The sequence below is a fragment of the Blastomyces gilchristii genome, assembly GCF_000003855.2.
Source record: "Blastomyces gilchristii SLH14081 genomic scaffold supercont1.33, whole genome shotgun sequence".
NCBI lineage: Eukaryota > Fungi > Ascomycota > Eurotiomycetes > Onygenales > Ajellomycetaceae > Blastomyces > Blastomyces gilchristii.
The window spans coordinates 471,385-490,696 of NW_003101650.1; the positions used below are offsets into that span (position 1 = coordinate 471,385).

Genomic DNA, 19,312 nt, shown 5'->3' on the forward strand with positions numbered 1-19,312 from the left:
ATGTTTTTGAATAATCTTGTATTATACCTGTCTTGATATATTCTTCACAAAAGAACTTGATCTTAGAATCTTTAATTATGACTTCAGTATGAGAAATCTTGACCATAACAATTATAACATCAGTGTGAATATGACTGAGATTGTAGTATCAATTCAAAAGAGTCTTTGATATCTTTGATGTCTGTGTTTTCACATCTGCAGAATCAATGTTATTAACAGTAGTGACAGCAGCCACAGAAAAATCAACTTTTCAGTCAAAATTGTACTCATGAGGCATTGTGATATACTTGACTACCTTGTTCAGATAATTGAAATTCTCATTGAACTTCTGTTTGTTGATCTTATATATATTGTTCTGAGCGGTCTGAACTGTATGAAAAATGACATTATTCAGAGCTCTGCAAATGAAAAATGAGAGAATAGTAAAAGATAATGTAAATTGAAATCCCTGATCTTCAAGCTTTGTAAATGAGAGCAGATTAACTGTAATATTAGAAATATAGTGAACATTCTGTAAGTTAACATTATCACTCTCAATCTTTAAGATAACAGTCTTAATCTTCTTAACAAACTCAGTTCTCTCAGTTGCAGAATTGACAGAGATGTTATCATTAAAAGATTTGATATTTGAAAAAGAATGAAGCTCACTCATCATATTCAGACTTGTACATGTATTCAAATATCAAGATCTAGAGAATGGTTTTTCAGTGACTGTGAAAGAGAAATAGAACTTAATCTTTATAATTACTGTATTTATCACTGATTGAGAACTTATCAAGTCATTCTTCTTCTCTTTCTTCTTATCATCATTCTTCTTGTCCATCTTCTTTTTCTTTTTATCAGAGTGTAAGATAAAACACCTGTCAACAGTATATTCATATCTTCTGCAGTGAGTGTACTTTCATACAGTTGTGCTTTTATTCTCATCTTTGTTCTTGTTCTTGTTCTTTTTCACAGTCACAGAATTAGTCTGAGACTGCTTTTTTCACTTAATGATGATCTTCTTGAATGTATGATTGATCAGTTGCTTTATCAAATCATTAATATCAATATTAACAATGAGTTCTTAGTCAGTGGAGAAAAACTCATTCAAACATGTCTTAACAAATGATCTTTGATAATCTTGCAGATTGTTGAGAAAAAGATCATGATATACATCTTCAGTGCTCTGACAGAGCTTCTTGTAACAGATAATAAGATAGTGAAAATATCTCTGAAAAGTAAGATAGTCACTATTCTTGACTTATAATTTTATTAATTTCTTGAAGATATTAACTTGTTCTTCAGTCAGTGATATTATATATTCAATATTAATCTTGTCTCACAGAGCTGCAGTATTGTCAGCTTTCAAGGTTTCAATAGTGATTTGAATATTTTTAACAAGACTTGATAGCATATATCTATATAGAGACTTGAAACAGATCTTTCACTTCTCAGAATTGATATAATGTGTAAAAGAGAATTCTTGTTAAGTTCTCAATAGAATGTTGATTTCATCAATAACTTTCACATCAGTTAATATATCAATATGCCAGACTTCATAATTAGAGTCATTAAATATGATCACTGATTTAATATCTAGTATATATTTCACTTTCTTCTGATATTTTCACAACTCATTTCTTGTAGTGTCTCTTTGTGCAGAGACAGATATAGTGAGATATTGAGTGATTTCAGCTGCAGTCATTTGATTCTATAGTATTATCTGTATAAGATTCATAAGATTGCCTGCAGTGCAATAGATAGATTGATTCAGATCATCATTAAAAATCAGCATTTCAGAGATGAGAGATAGTGAAGAATTTAATAAGTTGAAATAAACAGATTCTGTAGATGAATATTAACTCTGCTTTTCTTTATTCTGAAGTTTCTCTGTTGTCTCATCATCAAATTCTGTACTCTGGTGAAAACTGATCTCAGTCTCATCTTGCAAGTCAGAAGCCTTCTCATAATGAGTGAGCATTCTATCAATAAGTTGTCTAGTGAATTGTGTGATTCTGAGCCTTGAGCTGAACTCTGAAGTAACAGATGTATCACTCATATCAAGATAGCTCTGCTTCTTCTAGATATGTAAAAAAAAAAAAATAATCTTCACAATGAGAAACACACTTTCTTAAAAATATAAAGTATATGAATCTGCTGATCAGCAGATTCAGGGAAAATGAAATATCTTCAATAAAGAGTGAGAGTCTTTTCAAAAAAGATGAACTATCTGTGTCAAAAATGTTGATACAATATTCTAAAAAGAAAAATGTGTCATTCAGACTATAATCTGTAGAATAGTTGAAGATTGTATTGATAGATCTATCTACAAGAACATAATATAGTGGTGGGTCACGTGATCTAGTGGGATCGCTAACCGCAATGGCCGTAACAGTCAACAGTTTCTTCTTTATTTTCATTAATTAACTCAGAAGATGAACTGAATTAAAATAGATTTCTTAATCAAAATGAAAACAATTCTTTACAGAAAATGCTCTCTTAACTATACAGACTATATTCATTAATTAAGAATTAATTTTCTTTATTAAATGTTAAGAAAATTGATTATGAGAAAATATCTCTCTGAAGAGAAAAGCTGAAATCTCTCATAGACTTGTAAAGAAGTAAACTATTTAAAGAGAGAGAATATAAACAGTATTTAAAAAAGATCTCTACAATTAATATAAAAGACTCAATTCTGATTTACTCAGATAACTTAAAAAATGAGAATTTGAACAGAGTAGATACAGGTATTACTTATATTAAAGATAATATCAATTTTATCTCAGGTTTCTGAAATTTAGACTGTGATTCAAAGGTTGCTTAAGTCAGTGTATGATTACAGATATACGCCGGCTTCTTATATATATTATACTAAATTAATTAGTGGCTGCTATGATCTCTTTACATTCATAAGCATGTTCATAAGTGACTGTGTTATTATTCAGCAGTTATACATTTTTCTGAACTATATTCTCTCTTATCAGATTCAGTCACACTCATGTAACTCTGATATAAGCTGCTCTCAGAGAAGCTTTCACTATTTTACATCACTTATTCACTAATATTTTCATTCTTCAATTATCATCTCTGTTATTATCATTATTATATGTTATTATCTTGTACAAGATTTCTGCATCTTATCTCTTTTATCAAGCTCTTTTCAATCTGTTCATCTATTACATTATATGCATTTCTGATGATGACTCTCTGTTCTTATAATAAGTATTATCATAGTACTCATATCAGGTAGTTTATTAGCAGTAAGTGAAACATATTATGAAATATAACCTGAACTTGTTTTTGTAATTCAAAGATTGCTTGAGTCAGTATATAATTACAGATGTATGCTAACTTCTTATATATATTATACTAAATTAATTAGTGACTGCTATGACCTCTTTACATTTATAAGCATGTTCAGAAGCAGCTGTATTATTATTCAGTGATTATACATTCTTTTAAATTACATTCTTTCTCATCAGATTTAGTCATACTTATATAATTATAATATAAGCTCTAGCTTCATGCGGATTAGTACACTGCTAGTATTCACAATCATGCAGTCTATCTCTGATCTAGCTAGTATTCTTCTTACACTCTTACAAAGAAACTTTCACTATATTATATTACTCATTCACTAACTTTTTTCATTCTTTAATCATCTTTTTCATCATTATCATCATTGAATATTATTATCTTATTCAAGATTTCTACTTCTTCTTCTATTTAACATCTTTTATTCATTTATCTATTACATCATACATGTTTCTGATAATGACTCTCTGTTTTCATAACAAGTATTATCATAGTACTCATACTGAGCAGTTTATTAGTAGTAAGTGTAATATGTTATGAAACATAATCAGAACTTGTTTTCTTCTAATGATTATCAGAATATATTATTATGAATAATATATCTTCTTCATCTTCTTATACACTCTTAACTGTTTTTCTTCTCAGTGAGCTTCTGATTGTATTCTCTGACTCAATTTTGCATAAACACAGATACTGATATATTTATTTTTATTTATATAAAATCTTCATGTGTTGACAGATCTGCATTTACTGATAATAGTGAACTCAATGTTAAATTATTGATCAAGAACTTGAAGAATATGATAATAAAGAAATTGCTTATATTATATATAACTGAGTCTCTTATATATCTTTCTACTCTCTCTGTTTCTTTCTCTGTTACTCTCTCTCAATCTTCTACACTTATCTCTGTGTCTGATTCTCTCACTTCTGCTACCTTCATTCTCATGATCTCTACTCTTACTACTTCTACTCTCACTACTTCTGCTCTCTCTGTCTCTGCTACTTCTGCTATTATTATCAGCTCTCTCTGTTTTAAGAAGATATTGCATAGACTTAGTGAATCATGTTTCTTAGTATATACACTTCTGCTTTTTTTACTGATCTTTAGAATAATTTATTGTACAAAGACTATGTATAATATAACTATCTGAAGCTCAGTTGTGAACATTAATTATTATATTCACTTTAAGTATTTATAATAAGATAATCATGTATTTATATCAGAGAATTATTCCTCTTCTTAACAGTGTTAAAAGTGTAAGTCTTTTCTTTTTCATCTTTTCTTCTAATGCTAATTTTTCTAGAAGAAATTATTATAAGTTTTATTATATACAAAGTTATGATGTCTATAAATATCAAGAAACTTTTTACAACTGTTAAATTCAATATTACAGATACATCTGCTCTAATGAATATCTTCAGAATAATTAACTCATATTAGTCTATTCTCTGATATTTATCATTCAACTTCATGATACAGATGAAGAATATCTGTGTTTTCAGAAATGAGAACATGAATATTATACTCTTTTACACCTGTGAATATGAGACTCATATACCTTGTCTGAGATATTATTATGAGAATGAACTGTTTACACACTATGTTCTACTTTCTGTATTTGTATGTATCTTTCTCTCTCTTTCTGAGAAGTCTTATGCATGTTGTAATTACATGTACAACTCTAAGATCAGTGAGTGTTTATTCAGTAACTGTTCTCATCTCTGATTTTATGATTTTTATATACTAATAATGATTCTTAGTTGCTCTGATGCCAGAGATCATTTTAATTAAAGATAATAATACTGCTGAGACTATCTTCTTCTACTCTCAAGCTTCTTCTATTATTTTCTCTCTCTTCTCTGCAGAGAAGGTTGTGTGTACACTGAATTATAAGTGTTCAGCCTCAGATGACTTCTACTGTCATTTATCTGATTCTGTGTCATCTTCTTCAGTTTCTTTCATCTTCATTCTTTCTGCTCTGACTTCTAGTTCTGCAGATCTCATGCTCTTCTTTAATTTTTCTACATGTATGTGTATGCATTTCTATATTAGTATTTCAGTCAATCTTGTGATAAATAACATTAATGTCATATACAGAGTGATAGAGAAATTGAAGACATATACAGTATTATTGTGAGAGCATCTTGTGACTTTTAAATCTCTTATAGATCTTAAGTTTTGAGATTTTCTTTGTTTTTGACATTTTTCAAATAATATGATGTTGAAAATAGATTAAATGTGTAATATATGAAAATAAACGAGATATATATGATAATATTTATCTTTTACAGCTGACTCTTACAGTTGATAATCAATTCATTATTTCTTTTCTTTTCTTATACTTTTTCTTTATCTGCTAGTCACTACTCTTACACAATCTCTATATAATACAGTGTTTAATAACTAGATTCAGCAGCTTTCATCTCTTGTAATTCTGTCTCATATATTATACTGGCTCTCTTCACTCACTCAGATCACTACAGTGAACAGCTTATTGAAACTAATCTTATCTGATCTCTGAGCATTTTCAGAAGTCAAGATGTCTTAATCTCATATATTCACAGATGTTTCAGATACTTCATTCTTCATTATCTCTGTGATTAAACTGATATAAACAGTTGAATTCAACTCTGAATTTCTTTTTCTTCTGTAATATGACTCATATATAAGATTGCTGCTTTGAGACTGCTCTTTATCATGTTACACCTGCTATTCACAGTGCATTATTATACAACTGACTACAGTCTTATCACTTATTAAAGTGTGATATTTATCTGATTTCTTCATTGCTTCTCATTCTTTTCTTATAATTATGAAAAGATTGAAATAAGTGATATCATCTAATTTATAAGTGTCTATGATTTCTCTTACTTTGTGAGACTTTTCAATTATAAGTCTCTTCTTTTTCAACACTAATAATAGTGCTGTGAATAATTATAATTTACTTAGATCTTGTATCTTCATCTCTATAAGACATGAATTATTTATTAAGTTGTATAAGATCTGTCTCTCTGATTCTTTCAATGCATATATTTTCAGAGAATGTGATTTGAGTATTCTATAGAGCTTAAATTATCTAGATTGAAACTTCTCAGAACTCTCATTATGTATAAGAACTTATATTTTCATCTTGACACTTAATTTTCTAACTAGTGAGTCTTATATTCTTTTTAATTGAATTACTCAGTTCAGAAGTAACTTGTTAGCTTTTGCATGTATATAACTGATCTCTTTCAATCTTGATTCTATGTCTGTAACTACTGTGTCTGTGACTGTTGTATCTGCAATTGCTGTTCTCTTTCTCATCTTTTTTAAAACATTCTTCAGAATGCATGAATGCAATTCATAAAACAGGTAGAATGATAAACACTTAGAGACTATATGTTACTGAATCTGTGTGGCTAATAATACCTGTCTGAGATATTCATCTCATAGTCTGATAGGCTTAGTCACTAGATATTTTATCAGTATATTGCTTGACATTTCATTCAAGTATTTTATCTTTCTATTTGTCTATAAGTGATATAATATTGTTCTATAATATCTTGTCTGTAACTGACTCATGAAATGCCTCACTACTTCTTCTATAAGATTCACACTATTATCAGTTAGAATCTCATATGATATTTCATAGTTAATATAGATCTTATTATATAGAAACTTCATTATCATCTTCTTTATTATCTCTGAAACTGCTTTTATAACTGGTCAGTCAGTAGTATAATCAATAGCAGTGATTATTCAACAATTTTCATTTGATATTTATGATAATATGTCTATGAGGTTTATCTCTCATTATTTGAACAGTTATATTGTGTATTTTATCTGATGTTGTACTTTCTCATATTCTAATTCTTTCTTAGATTCTTTTGCAATCTGATAATTTGAGCACTTATAAGTGTATACCTGAATGTTCTCAGCTATGCTTGGCTAATACATTCTTGATTTGAGTATATTCATGAGTTCAGAGCTTTCTAAGTAACTGAATTTCTTATGCATATAAGTTATTAAGTCATGTCTAAATGAATATTTCAGATAGAGAGCTTCTACATATTCTAGATCATAGTAAAGTACAACATCATTTTTCAATTTCCTCAGCTTAAAGTTTGAAAGTATCTTTTCTATCACTTTCACAAGATGCTTGTCATCTGACATCTTACTATTCTTCAAGTGAGAGATTATTGTATTCACTTATTCTGATTTCTTACATTCTCTCAGTATATTTAATATGAACTTTTCTTATACCTGATTTACAGAACTCTCATTCATGAAATCAAGTCTGTGACTGATTGCATCAGATATCACAGTATCTGATTTCTTTCAGTATTTAATATGAAGATTATACACTTGAAACTCTGAGATTCAATATACTAAATATTTGAAAGATTTTATTGTTAATTATAGATAGATAAGACTTTTATAATCTGTGATCACTGTTGTCATATATCTGTTGTCAATATATCTATTTCATAATATCAGTGTATGCTTGATTACTAGTAATTCCTTTTCATACACTGAGTAATTGAGCTCAGTGCCTAGACTGACCGTGCGACCGTGTCTGAGACCAGGACCAGATTTTTTGATAGTCTCATTACCAATTTGACCGATCCCATTACACAGTTTTAACATTAGATAGTAGTCTTATACTGTTTCAGTGAAACTTACTGTCTACTCTTGTCACATTTTTCAAATGAGACCATGATTTTCACTTCTCAATTTAAATTATTTTTATTGCTTTAAATGACTTTAAATCTCATTTAAGCATTATCAAAAAGCGTTACTTTTTAAAAAATTAAAAATAGTCTAAAAAAAACCTTAAAATGTCTAAAAATAGTAACTTTATGTCAAGAATGGGACTAAATGAGACCAAATGAGATCACTTTCTCATTTTTTTCAAGTCATGGTTTCATTTTAAGATCTCATGTATAGTCACTTTGCATGTTTTTTTAATAACTAGTCTCAGCGGGATTCACACCAAGAAATGTATGAGACCAGACCAAATGAGATCAAATGTAAAATTCATGGTCTCAGCGGCCAGTCTATCAGTGCCTGATAGTTTTCTATCATTGTACATTACTAGATGCAGCTTGCTATTCTTACTCATCTGCAGAAGAGTGTCTCTGATAGCTCATTTAGATATATTTATCTTGATATAAAAAGATTTATCATAATCTGATTGAATAAGCACTGGAAATGTTATTATATATTTTCTCAGTCTGAGAAAGATCTCTTTACACATGATATTTCAGATAATTGAATAAAACTTCTTCTTTCACAGATTTGCATCTGTCTCTCTTAAGAGATCTGAGAGTAATGCAGCTATTTATGTGAAATCATTAATAAACCTACAGTAGTATGAGATCAACACAAGAAATTGTTATATATAATGTATGTTTCTCAGCTGTGATTAATTCACTATAACATTTAATTTCTCTGAAATGAGGTATATACAGTTATCACTCATCACATGTCTCATGAACTTCAACTCTTTCATTTTAAATACACACTTGATTGATTTAATATAGAGCTTATACTCTGTCAGAGTTGTAAGCACTTTATCAAGATACTTTAGATATTCATCATATCAGTTTGAGAAAACTAAGATATTATTCAGATATATGAGATACAAGGTTTTATTCTGTTTATGAAGAATTCTATTCATTATTATTTGAAAGATGATAGATACATTTATCAGACTGAATAGTATTATCAGAAATTCAAACTTTTCTCATTATATATTAAACACTGTTTATAGTACTGACAGTTCATCTACACAGATCTGTCAGTATTCTGAGAGAAGATCATTCTTCAATAGATATCAGGTATTTTCAACTGTATTCAACTGTTGATGAATTCATAACAGTGAATATTCATTCTTGATTATAAGCATGTTAAGTGCTTAATAATTGATATATATTCATTACTCTTTATCTGTCTTTTTCATGAATATAACTGAGAAGTCTCACACATTTAATAAGAGTTGTATGAGATTATGTTCTAGAAGGTCTGTCATCTGATACTTCTGTTCTTTGAGATGTGTTTGTGACAGAGAGTATGTATTTTAATTGACTGATTTCATATCTTCTGTGTTGATCTCATGTATGAATTCTTGTTTCAGCAGCAATTCTGATAAGAGATCTGTTTAAATGATCTTTTCATACTTCTTCAGAAGTTTTTTCATATACTTGTTCTTTTGTATATTACTTATCTTGATTTTCTCTGCTTCTGAGTTCTGTATGATATACAGAATACTTTCAGATAAGATCTTGCAAATCATTTCCTTTGCTTATTAATATATAAGCAGATTTAATTCTTCTATATCAGAGATGTAGAATGTTCTTCTTATATCAGTTAATAGAATTGTATGAACTGTTTTCTTTCTATCAGTTAACTGTATATAGTATGTACATCATTGAATCTGTGAATTGAATCTTTGAAATCAATTGAGTCTGAGAATAAGATTGTATTTCATGTTCTACAGCTCTTATACTCAAATATAGCAAGATTATTCTTCAAAGTGTAAGAGAACTCTTACTCTTGTAAGTAACACTAAATATCAGTTATCAGACAATCTTATACATTGAGAATTCTTCACTCAGCAGATCTCTTTCAGTCTTGAGATTATATAATTATTAATATATTATATAGAAGCTTCTGTGTCTGTTAATACTTTTACAGTCATTTCTTAATTCTTATTCAAGTGCTCTCTATATATTAACATTTCAGATCTTAAGACATTGAGATAAGTGTCTGCTTTATTCTTATCTATATCTCAGTCAGAAGTCTGCTTTCTCTTTATATTCACAGAATTCAGTGAGTTATCTAATATAGATATCTTTTTTACTTTAGAGATTTTTTATAGAATATCAGCAAGTGTCTCTGAGCTTACTGATTCTGCTAGTTTTTTAACTCTCTTGCTTCTTTTATCTATGTATACTCTGTGTAATTCTTTGCATCATGATTTTAGTATCTGCAGTTGAAGCAAGCTCAATGTTCACAATATTAAGATTTTCATTCAGAAAATTTCTTTTTCAGAGAATTCAGTGCTTTAACAATGATATTGAAATCTAGATTTATTATATTCAGATGTATGACTTATGTTATAGAAGTCTGATTATCTGTTCTCTGTTGAGATATACTTGATTGTAGTATTTTCTATTATAATTGACTTACTTATTTCTGTATAATAAGAATGTTGTATACTTCTTTTATTATATCTGATTATGAGATTAAGCATTTTCATTTCACTCTCAACTTGAGTGTAAGATTATAAATGAAGATCTGTAAATAGAAAGATGTTAAAAGCTCTTTATTCAATGTGAGATAGTGTAAGCTGAGGTGTGTGAAGTATGATATAAGATGACTCACTTATCTATACTCAGTGAAGTGTTTATAACACTTATTTTATATATTCACTTTCTCAAAGTTGTGCAAGATTCATTTGAAAAACTCATTTGATATTTGTGAAAATGAATATCACTCTGAGTCTGTGAGATTTATCTTTTCACTGATTATTTATAATAACTTCACTTTTCTGTGTAGAAATGCAGCAGATCTTAAGACTTGTTAAAATTCTGTTAACTATCTGTCTGTAAGTTCATGTTTGATTCAATAATATAATTATATCTGACTTAGTCAGCTGATTACAGCATCATTTTATCAGTTATTATTAAAGCTTAATAACTTCAGCAGATCTTCTGACTTGATATATCTCAAGTTCAGATTCTTATTCTGTGCAGTGATCTCAGATAATGTATACACTTTTGAAGAGATTATGAATAATTGTGATAAGATCTTTAGATTCAGCACAGTTATTTATCTGTATAAATATTTAATCTCTCACTACAGATCTATGACCTGGTTTTCTCTATTCTTATTAATAATAGTGATTATATCAGTGAAGCTCTTTATAGTGAATACTTGATCTGCAGTGAATATTAATTGTTGCTTAACTTCTGTCTCAGTCTGTCACTGTGTATGCAAGATCTCAATCTTGTTTAGAATTCTTGTATGTGTATGAAGTTTTGCTTCTGATTCAGTGATCTTGACTGCTTTTCTTACTATTTTCAGTAAATCTTCTGACAGATTCTGCATATCTTTCAGTTCAAATAGTAGAGAAGAGTGTTATTATTTGTATTAACTAGAGAAGATATTTATTTTAATAGTTTCTTATTAATTATACAGTGTCTATTATTATATTATTATATGATTTCTGTTATTATTGTATGACTCTGATTGTGATCACTCTTCTTTTATTCTTCTGAATAGAGAGTGATCTTCTTTGAATCTGATTCATCACTTCTCTTCTCTTTTTCTCACATCTTATTTATTTGTATATGTGGCATTCACCTGAATGTGAAGTTTTCCCTTAATAAGTAAAGTAGTATTAATTAAATACTCTTCTGCTCACTACTTTTTCATACACTATCTTTTGAGACATTTAGAACTACTCTAGCATGATAACTATGAATTTCTTTGTAGATGGAATTATCATGCTCTGAAGAGGTCTTCACTTCTCACTGGTTTTTAGACATGCTATCAGATGTAATTCAAAGGTTGCTTGAGTCAGCATATAATTACAGATGTACACCAGCTTCTTATATATGTTATACTAAATTAATTAGTGGCCGCTATGACTTCTTTACATTCATAAGCATGTTTAAAAGCAGCCGCGTTATTATCCGGCAGTCATACATTCTTCCGAATCACATTTTTCTAACAATTATCAGAATGTATTATTATGAATGACATATCTTCTTCATCTTCTTATATACTCTTGACTCTTTTGTTCTCAGTGAATATCTGATTGTGTTTTCTGACACAATTTTGCATAAACACAGATACTGATATATTTGTTTTTATTCATGCAGAATTTTCATGTGTTGACAGATCTGCATTTATCAATGATGATAAACTCAATGTTGAATTGTTAATTAAGAACTTGAAGAATGTGATAATGAAGAAATTATCTGTAGTATATATAACTGAGTCTTCTGTGTCTCTCTCTGCTTCTTCTTCTACTGTTTCTTTCTCTGTTACTTCTTCTCAATCTTCTACACTTACTTCTACTTCTATCACTCTTTCTCAATCTTCTACACTTATCTCTGTTTCTAGTTCTCCTGCTTCTGCTATCTCTATTTCTGCTACTCTTACTCTTACTACTTCTGCTCTCTCTGTCTCTGCTACTTCTACTGTTATTATCAGCTCTTCTTATTTTAAGAAGATGTTATATAGACTTGATGAATTATATTTCTCAGTATATACACTTCTGCTCTTTTTATCAATCTCTAGAATAATTTATTATACAAAGACTGTATATGACACAACTATTTAAAGCTCAGTCACAGATACTGATTATTATATTCATTTTAAATATTTATGATAAGATAATTATTCATTTATATCTGAGAACTACTTCTCTCTTCAACAGTGTTAAAAGTGTAAGTCTTTCTTTTTCATCTTCTCTTCTAATACTAATTTTCTTAGAAGAAATTGTTACGAGTTTTATTATACACAAAGTCATGACATCTATGAATACTAAGAAACTTTTTATGATTATTAAATTCAATATTACAGATATATTCACTTTCATAAATATCTTTAGAATGATTAACTTACATTGATCTATTCTCTAGTATTTATTATTTAACTTTGTGATACAGATAAAGAATATGAATATTATACTCTTTTACACTTATAGATATGAGACTTGTATATCTTATCTGAGATGTTATTATGAGAATAAGCTGTTCATACACCGTGTTCTACTTTCTGTATTCTCTCATGTCTCTCTCTCTCTTTCTGAGAAGTCTTATATATGTTGTAATTATATATACAACTCTAAGATCAGTGAGTGTTCATTCAGTAACTGTTCTCATCTCTGTTTTTACAGTCTTGTATACTAACAATAATTCTTAGTTAGTTTAGTACTAGAGATCATTTTAATTTTCGAAGATGATAATACTACTGAGACTACTCTTTCTTATTCTCAAGCTTCTTTCATTATTTTCTCTCTCTCTTCTTCAGAGAAGATTGTATATATATCAGATTATAAGTGTTCATCTCTGAGTGACTTCTAGTGTTATTTATCTAATTCTGTACTCTCTTCTCTTTCAGTTGCTTTCATCTTCACTTTCTCTGTTCTAGCTGCTGATTCTGTGAGTTTCATACTCTTCTTCAATTGTTCTACACACATGTATACACATTTCTATATTGACATTTCAGTCAATCTTGTAATATACAATATTAATGTCATACACAGAGTGATAGAGAAATCAGAGATATGTATAGTATTATTATAAGAGTATCTTACAGCTCTCAAATCTCTTACAGATCTTGAGTTTTGAGATTTTCTTTATTTTTAATGTTTTTCAGATGATGTGATATTGGAAATAGATTAAACATATAATGTATGAAAAGTGATGAGATATTTATAATAATATTTATCTTTTTACAGCTAATTGTTATAGTTAATAATTAATTCATTATCTCTTAAGTTATTCTCTTTTCTTTTCTTACACTTTTTCTTTATCTGCTAGTTACTACTCTTATATAATCTCTATATAATACAGCATTCAGTGACTAGATTCAGCAGCTTTCATCTTTTATAATTCTATCTTATATATTATACTGCCTCTCTTTACTCTCTCAGACTACTACAGTAAACAGTTTATTAAAACTAATATTACTTAATCTCTAAACATTTTCAGAAATTAAGATAACTTAATCTTATATATCTGTGAATATTTTAAATGCTTCATTCTCTATTATCTTCACAATTTAACTAGTATAAATAGTTGAATTCAACTCTGAATCTTTTTTTCTTCTGTAATCTGATTTATATACAAGTCTGACACTCTGAAACTGCTCTTTATCATATTATATCTGCTATCTGTAGTGTGTTATTATACAATCAGCTACAGTTTTATCACTTATTAAAGTATAATATTTATCTGATTTCTTCATTACTTCTTATTCTTTTCTTATAATTATAAAAAGATTGAAAGAAGTAAGATTATCTGATTTATAAGTATCTATGATTTCTCTTACTTCATTAGACTTTTTAATTATAAGTTTCTTCTTTTTCAATACTGATAATAGTATTATGAATAATAATAATCTACTCAGATCTTATATCTTTATCTCTATAAGATATGAATCATTTATTAAGTTGTATAAGATCTGTTTCTCTGATTCTTTCAACATATATATTCTCAGAGAATGTGATTTGAGTATTTTATAGAGCTCAAATCATCTAGATTAACACTTCACAGAACTCTCATTATATATAAGAACTCACATTCTTATCTTGAGACTCAATTTCTTAACTAGTGAGTCTTGTATTCTTTTTGATTAAATTGCTCAGTTCAGGAGTAACTTGTTAGCTTTTACATGTGTGTAGCTGATCTCTTTCAATCTTGGTTCTGTGTCCGTGACTGCTGCGTCCGCAACTGCTGTTCCCTCCCTCACCTTTTCCAAAGCATTCTCCGGGATGCGCGGATGCAATCCATACAACAGATAGAATGGGGAACGCTTGAAGACTACATGCTGCCGAATCCGCGTGGCTAATAACGCCTACCTGAGATATTCATCAGCATGTTGCCCTGGATTTCATTCAAGTGTTCCACCTTCCCGTTTGTCCGTGAGTGGTATGACATTGTTCTACAATGTCTTGTCTGTAACTGGCTCATGAAATGCCTCACTACTTCTTCTACAATGTTTACATTATTGTCAGTTAGAATCTTGCACAGTATTTCATAGTTGATATAGATCTCATTATATAGAAACTTCATCATCACTTTCTCTGTTATCTCTGAAACTGCTTTCATAACTGATCAGCTAGTAGTATAGTCAATAGCAGTGATTATTCAATAATTTCTATTTAATATTCACAGTAATATGTCTATGAGATTTATCTCTTATTATTTGAACAGTTGTATTGTATATTTTATCTAATATTATACTTTCTTACATTTTAACTCTTTCTTAGATTCTTTTGTGACTTGATAATTCAGGCATTTGTAAGTATATATCTGAATGTTCTCAGTCATGCTTGATCAGTATACTCTTGATTTAAGTATACTTATAAGTTCAGAGCTTTCTAAGTAACTGAATTTCTTGTATATATGAGTTATCAAGTTATATCTAAATAAATGTTTCAGATAAAGAGCTTTTATATATTCTAGATTATAATAGAGTATAACATTATTTTTTAATTTTCTCAGTTTGAAGTTTAAAAGTATCTCTTCTACTATCTTTATAAGATACTTATTATCTTACACGTTATCATTCTTTAAATGAGAAATTATTATATTTATTTATTCTAATTTCTTATATTTACTTAGTATATTTGATATGAACTTCTCTTATATCTGATTCATAGAATTCTCATTTATAAAATTAAGTTTATAACTGATTGTATCAGATATCACAGTATTCAATCTCTTTTAATATTTGATATAAAGATTATACACTTGAAACTCTGAGATTCAATATACTAAGTGTTTGAAAGATTTCATCATTGATTATAGATAGACAAGACTTTCATGATTTATAATCACTATTATTATATACTTATTATTAATATATTTATTTTATAATATCAGTATATATTTAATTATCAGTAATTTCTTTTTATACACTGAGTAATTAAGTTCAGTGTCTGATAGTTTTCTATTATTATATATCACTGAGTGCAGCTTACTATTCTTACTTATCTATAAAAGAGTATCTCTGATAGCTTATTTAAATATATCTATCTTAATATAGAAAGATTTATTATAATCTAATTAAATAAGCACTGAGAATATTATTATACATTCTCTCAGTCTGAGAAAGATCTCTTTGTATATAATATTTTAAATAATTAAATAAAACTTCTTCTGTCACAGATTTTTATCTGTTTCTCTTAACAGATCTGAGAGTGATACAGATATTTATATAAAATTCTTGATAAATCTACAGTAATATAAGATTAACTGAAGAAACTGTTATATATAATATACATTTCTCAGACACAGTTAATTCACTATAACATTTAATTTCTCTGAAATAAGATGTATATAGTCATCACTCACTATATATTCTACAAACTTTAACTATTTCATTTCAAATACATACTTAATTGATTTAATATAGAGCTTATACTCTGTCAGAGTTATAAGCACTTTATCAAGATACTTCAGATATTTATTATATAAGTTTGAAGAGACTAAGATATTATTCAGATATACAAGATATGAGATTTCATTCTGTTTATAAAGAATTGTATTTATTATTATTTAAAAAATGACAGATATATTTATCAGATTAAGAAATTCAAACTTTCTTTATTATATATTAAATATAGTTTATGAAACTGATAGTTCATCTATACAAATCTGTTAATATTCTGAGAGAAGATTAATCTTAAATAGATATTAAGTGTTTCTGACTATATTCAACTATTGTTGAATTTATAACAGTAAATATTCATTCTTGATTATTAGCTTATTAAGTACTTGATAATTAATACATATTCATCACTCTTCATCTGTCTTTTTCCTGAATAGAACTGAGAAGTCTCACATGCTTAATAAGAGATATATAAGATTATGTTCTAAGAAGTCTGTGATCTGATACTTCTGTTCTTCAAGATATGTCTGCAACTGAGAGTATATATTTTGATTGACTGATTTCACATCTCTCATGTTAATCTCATGTATAAATTCTCATTTCAGCAGTAATTCTGATAAAAGATCTGTTCAGAAAATCTTCTCATACTTCTTCAGAAGTTTCTTTATATACTTGTTCTTCTGTATATTCTTTATCTTGATTTTCTTCCCTTCTGAGTTCTGTATGATATACAGAATGCTTTCAGATGAGATCTTGTGAATCATTCTCTTTACTTATTAATATATAAGTAGATTTAACTCTTCTATATCAGAGATGTGAAATATTCTTCTTATATTAGTTAATAGAATTGTATGAACTGTTTTCTTTCTATTAGTTAACTATATATAGCATATACATCATTGAATTTGTCAATTGAATCTTTAAAATCAATTGAGTTTGAGAATAAGATTGTATTTCACATTCTGCAGCTCTAGCACTTAAATATAGTAAGATTATTCTCTGAAGTGTAAAGACACTCTTACTCTTACAGATAATACTAAATATTAATTATTAGACAATCTTATATATTGAGAATCATTCACTCAGTGAATCTCTTTCAGTCTTCAGATTATATAATTACTAATATATTATATAGAAACTTCTGTATTGTAATGTAATGAAACCGAAGCGGTGACTAGTCAGTGGCCTCACGTAGAGATAGTTGTTTGAGAAGCTGTATAAGTAAGCTTGACTATCTTACTTAAATAGCAATCTCATGAGCTACAGAGTTACTGTGAGAATATCACAGATATAATACTTAGTATACTAAGAAGATTGTATAAGAAATGCAGTAACTTTCAGATATATTTCAGTAGAAGAAAGACAAATCACTGACTTCTTTAATCAGAAGTCAGCATCTAGCTATTCTATATAGATAATGAGCAGATACTCTTCTCTCATTTTGTAAGTGAGAATAGCTGAAGTGATATCTCAGCAGTGTCTTACTATCATGAAAGAGTAATCTGCTGACTGTATATAGAAGTGAGATTCTTATATTCATCAATCAGGTCTTTCTATATTATATCTAAATAATGTCATAGAGTAATTGAAAATCAGTTGAAATAGTCTGTGAAATAAATGAAATCATCTGTATAAAAGTAATGAGGTATGTGAAACTGTAACAGAGTCTTGACACAGTTAAAGATGTGAGAATATTCTTCTCTTTAAGAGTATAGTTCTGATACTCTTAAGATTATCAGATTAGAAATTATCTTTATTATATAGTAATAATTATCAACTGATTTGACAGTATATATACTGCATATGATACAAAGAAATAGATAAGTTTCTCTGCTGACTGTATAGATGTTCTTTTCTCATCCCTATTCAAATCAAATATGTGATAAGTAAGTTTCTTATATATTAATTTAAAATATGAAAAAAATAGTTAATAAGTGACTTACAAATCTCTCATCATATTCTGGTTTGTATATGAAATTCTCTGTAAAAGTGATGTGTTTTAGAGATAAAGCTAATAGTAGTGAAAGAATTTTTTCAAAAAGATCTTCTCTCTCTCATCTGTAATAGTGAGTGCATGAGAGTATTATTCTTGAAAGATAATAATAGACTTATTCTGACACTTTCTAGTGATTAAATGTCTTTGTGATGCAGCTGCAGTCTTTATGACTGTTAAGAAAGCCAGGTTAAAGACAGATATAGCAGCATTAATGAGTCACAGAAGTATTACTTTTATTATCACATCTTCTTCTTCTTCTGCATCTCTTGTGATCATGATAATAGTATCTGTGCTTTACAGTGAGATATCATTCCTTCTGCTGATCAGTTCATCAGTAATCAGTTCTTTCTCTACTCTTCTCAGTACTGTTGCAACACTTCTCTCTCTCTTAATCAACACAGTGATATATGACTCTGTGTGATTATTTGAAGAGAATCTCAGAGAGAGCTTGATTCTGAGAACAGTGACTCTGAGAAGTTTAATCTATAGTTTCTCTTTCATAGCACATTTAAGTTCTGCTCAGAGTGCTGCTGAGTTGAGTTCACAGAATTCTGTAGTTTCTTTATCTTCTCTCTGTAAGAAGGCTTCAGTATAGTCTCTGACTGACACTGTTACTTATCTACACTATACTAAGCAGCTGAAGAAAGAGAGAATTTTATACACTTATCTCTTCTCTCACTTTCATTATTTTTATTATACTTATAATAATAACTTCTATCTCTCTGTAAGTATTAACTACTCTATAAGAAGATATTATATTAGTTCTGACAAGAAGTTCAGATGCTCAAGTAGTACAGAGCAAGAATCTCAGAGCTTCAAGTATTGATGAATTTTTATTAAGACTGAGAAGGTCTCTCTTACTTATCTGTAAAAGAAGGTGAAAGTATGAGTCTCTGAAT

At 28.3% G+C, this 19,312-nt stretch overlaps 2 protein-coding genes across 2 annotated transcripts; one reads left to right on the forward strand and one right to left on the reverse strand.

Moving 5' to 3' along the window:
- Positions 1-1,840: 1,840 nt before the first annotated feature.
- Positions 1,841-2,062, reverse strand: BDBG_17935 (uncharacterized protein; the record flags this gene model as incomplete). Its single annotated transcript, XM_031725550.1, has 1 exon — positions 1,841-2,062. A coding segment is annotated over one exon (222 nt), but the record flags the coding sequence as incomplete, so codon positions are not given.
- Positions 2,063-3,990: 1,928 nt separating this feature from the next.
- BDBG_17936 (uncharacterized protein) lies at positions 3,991-5,181 on the forward strand (the record flags this gene model as incomplete). The annotated part of the gene is made up of 4 exons (XM_031725551.1): positions 3,991-4,376; positions 4,528-4,560; positions 4,784-4,865; positions 5,065-5,181. Coding segments are annotated over 4 exons (617 nt in total), but the record flags the coding sequence as incomplete, so codon positions are not given.
- Between the last annotated feature and the right edge of the window lie 14,131 nt (positions 5,182-19,312).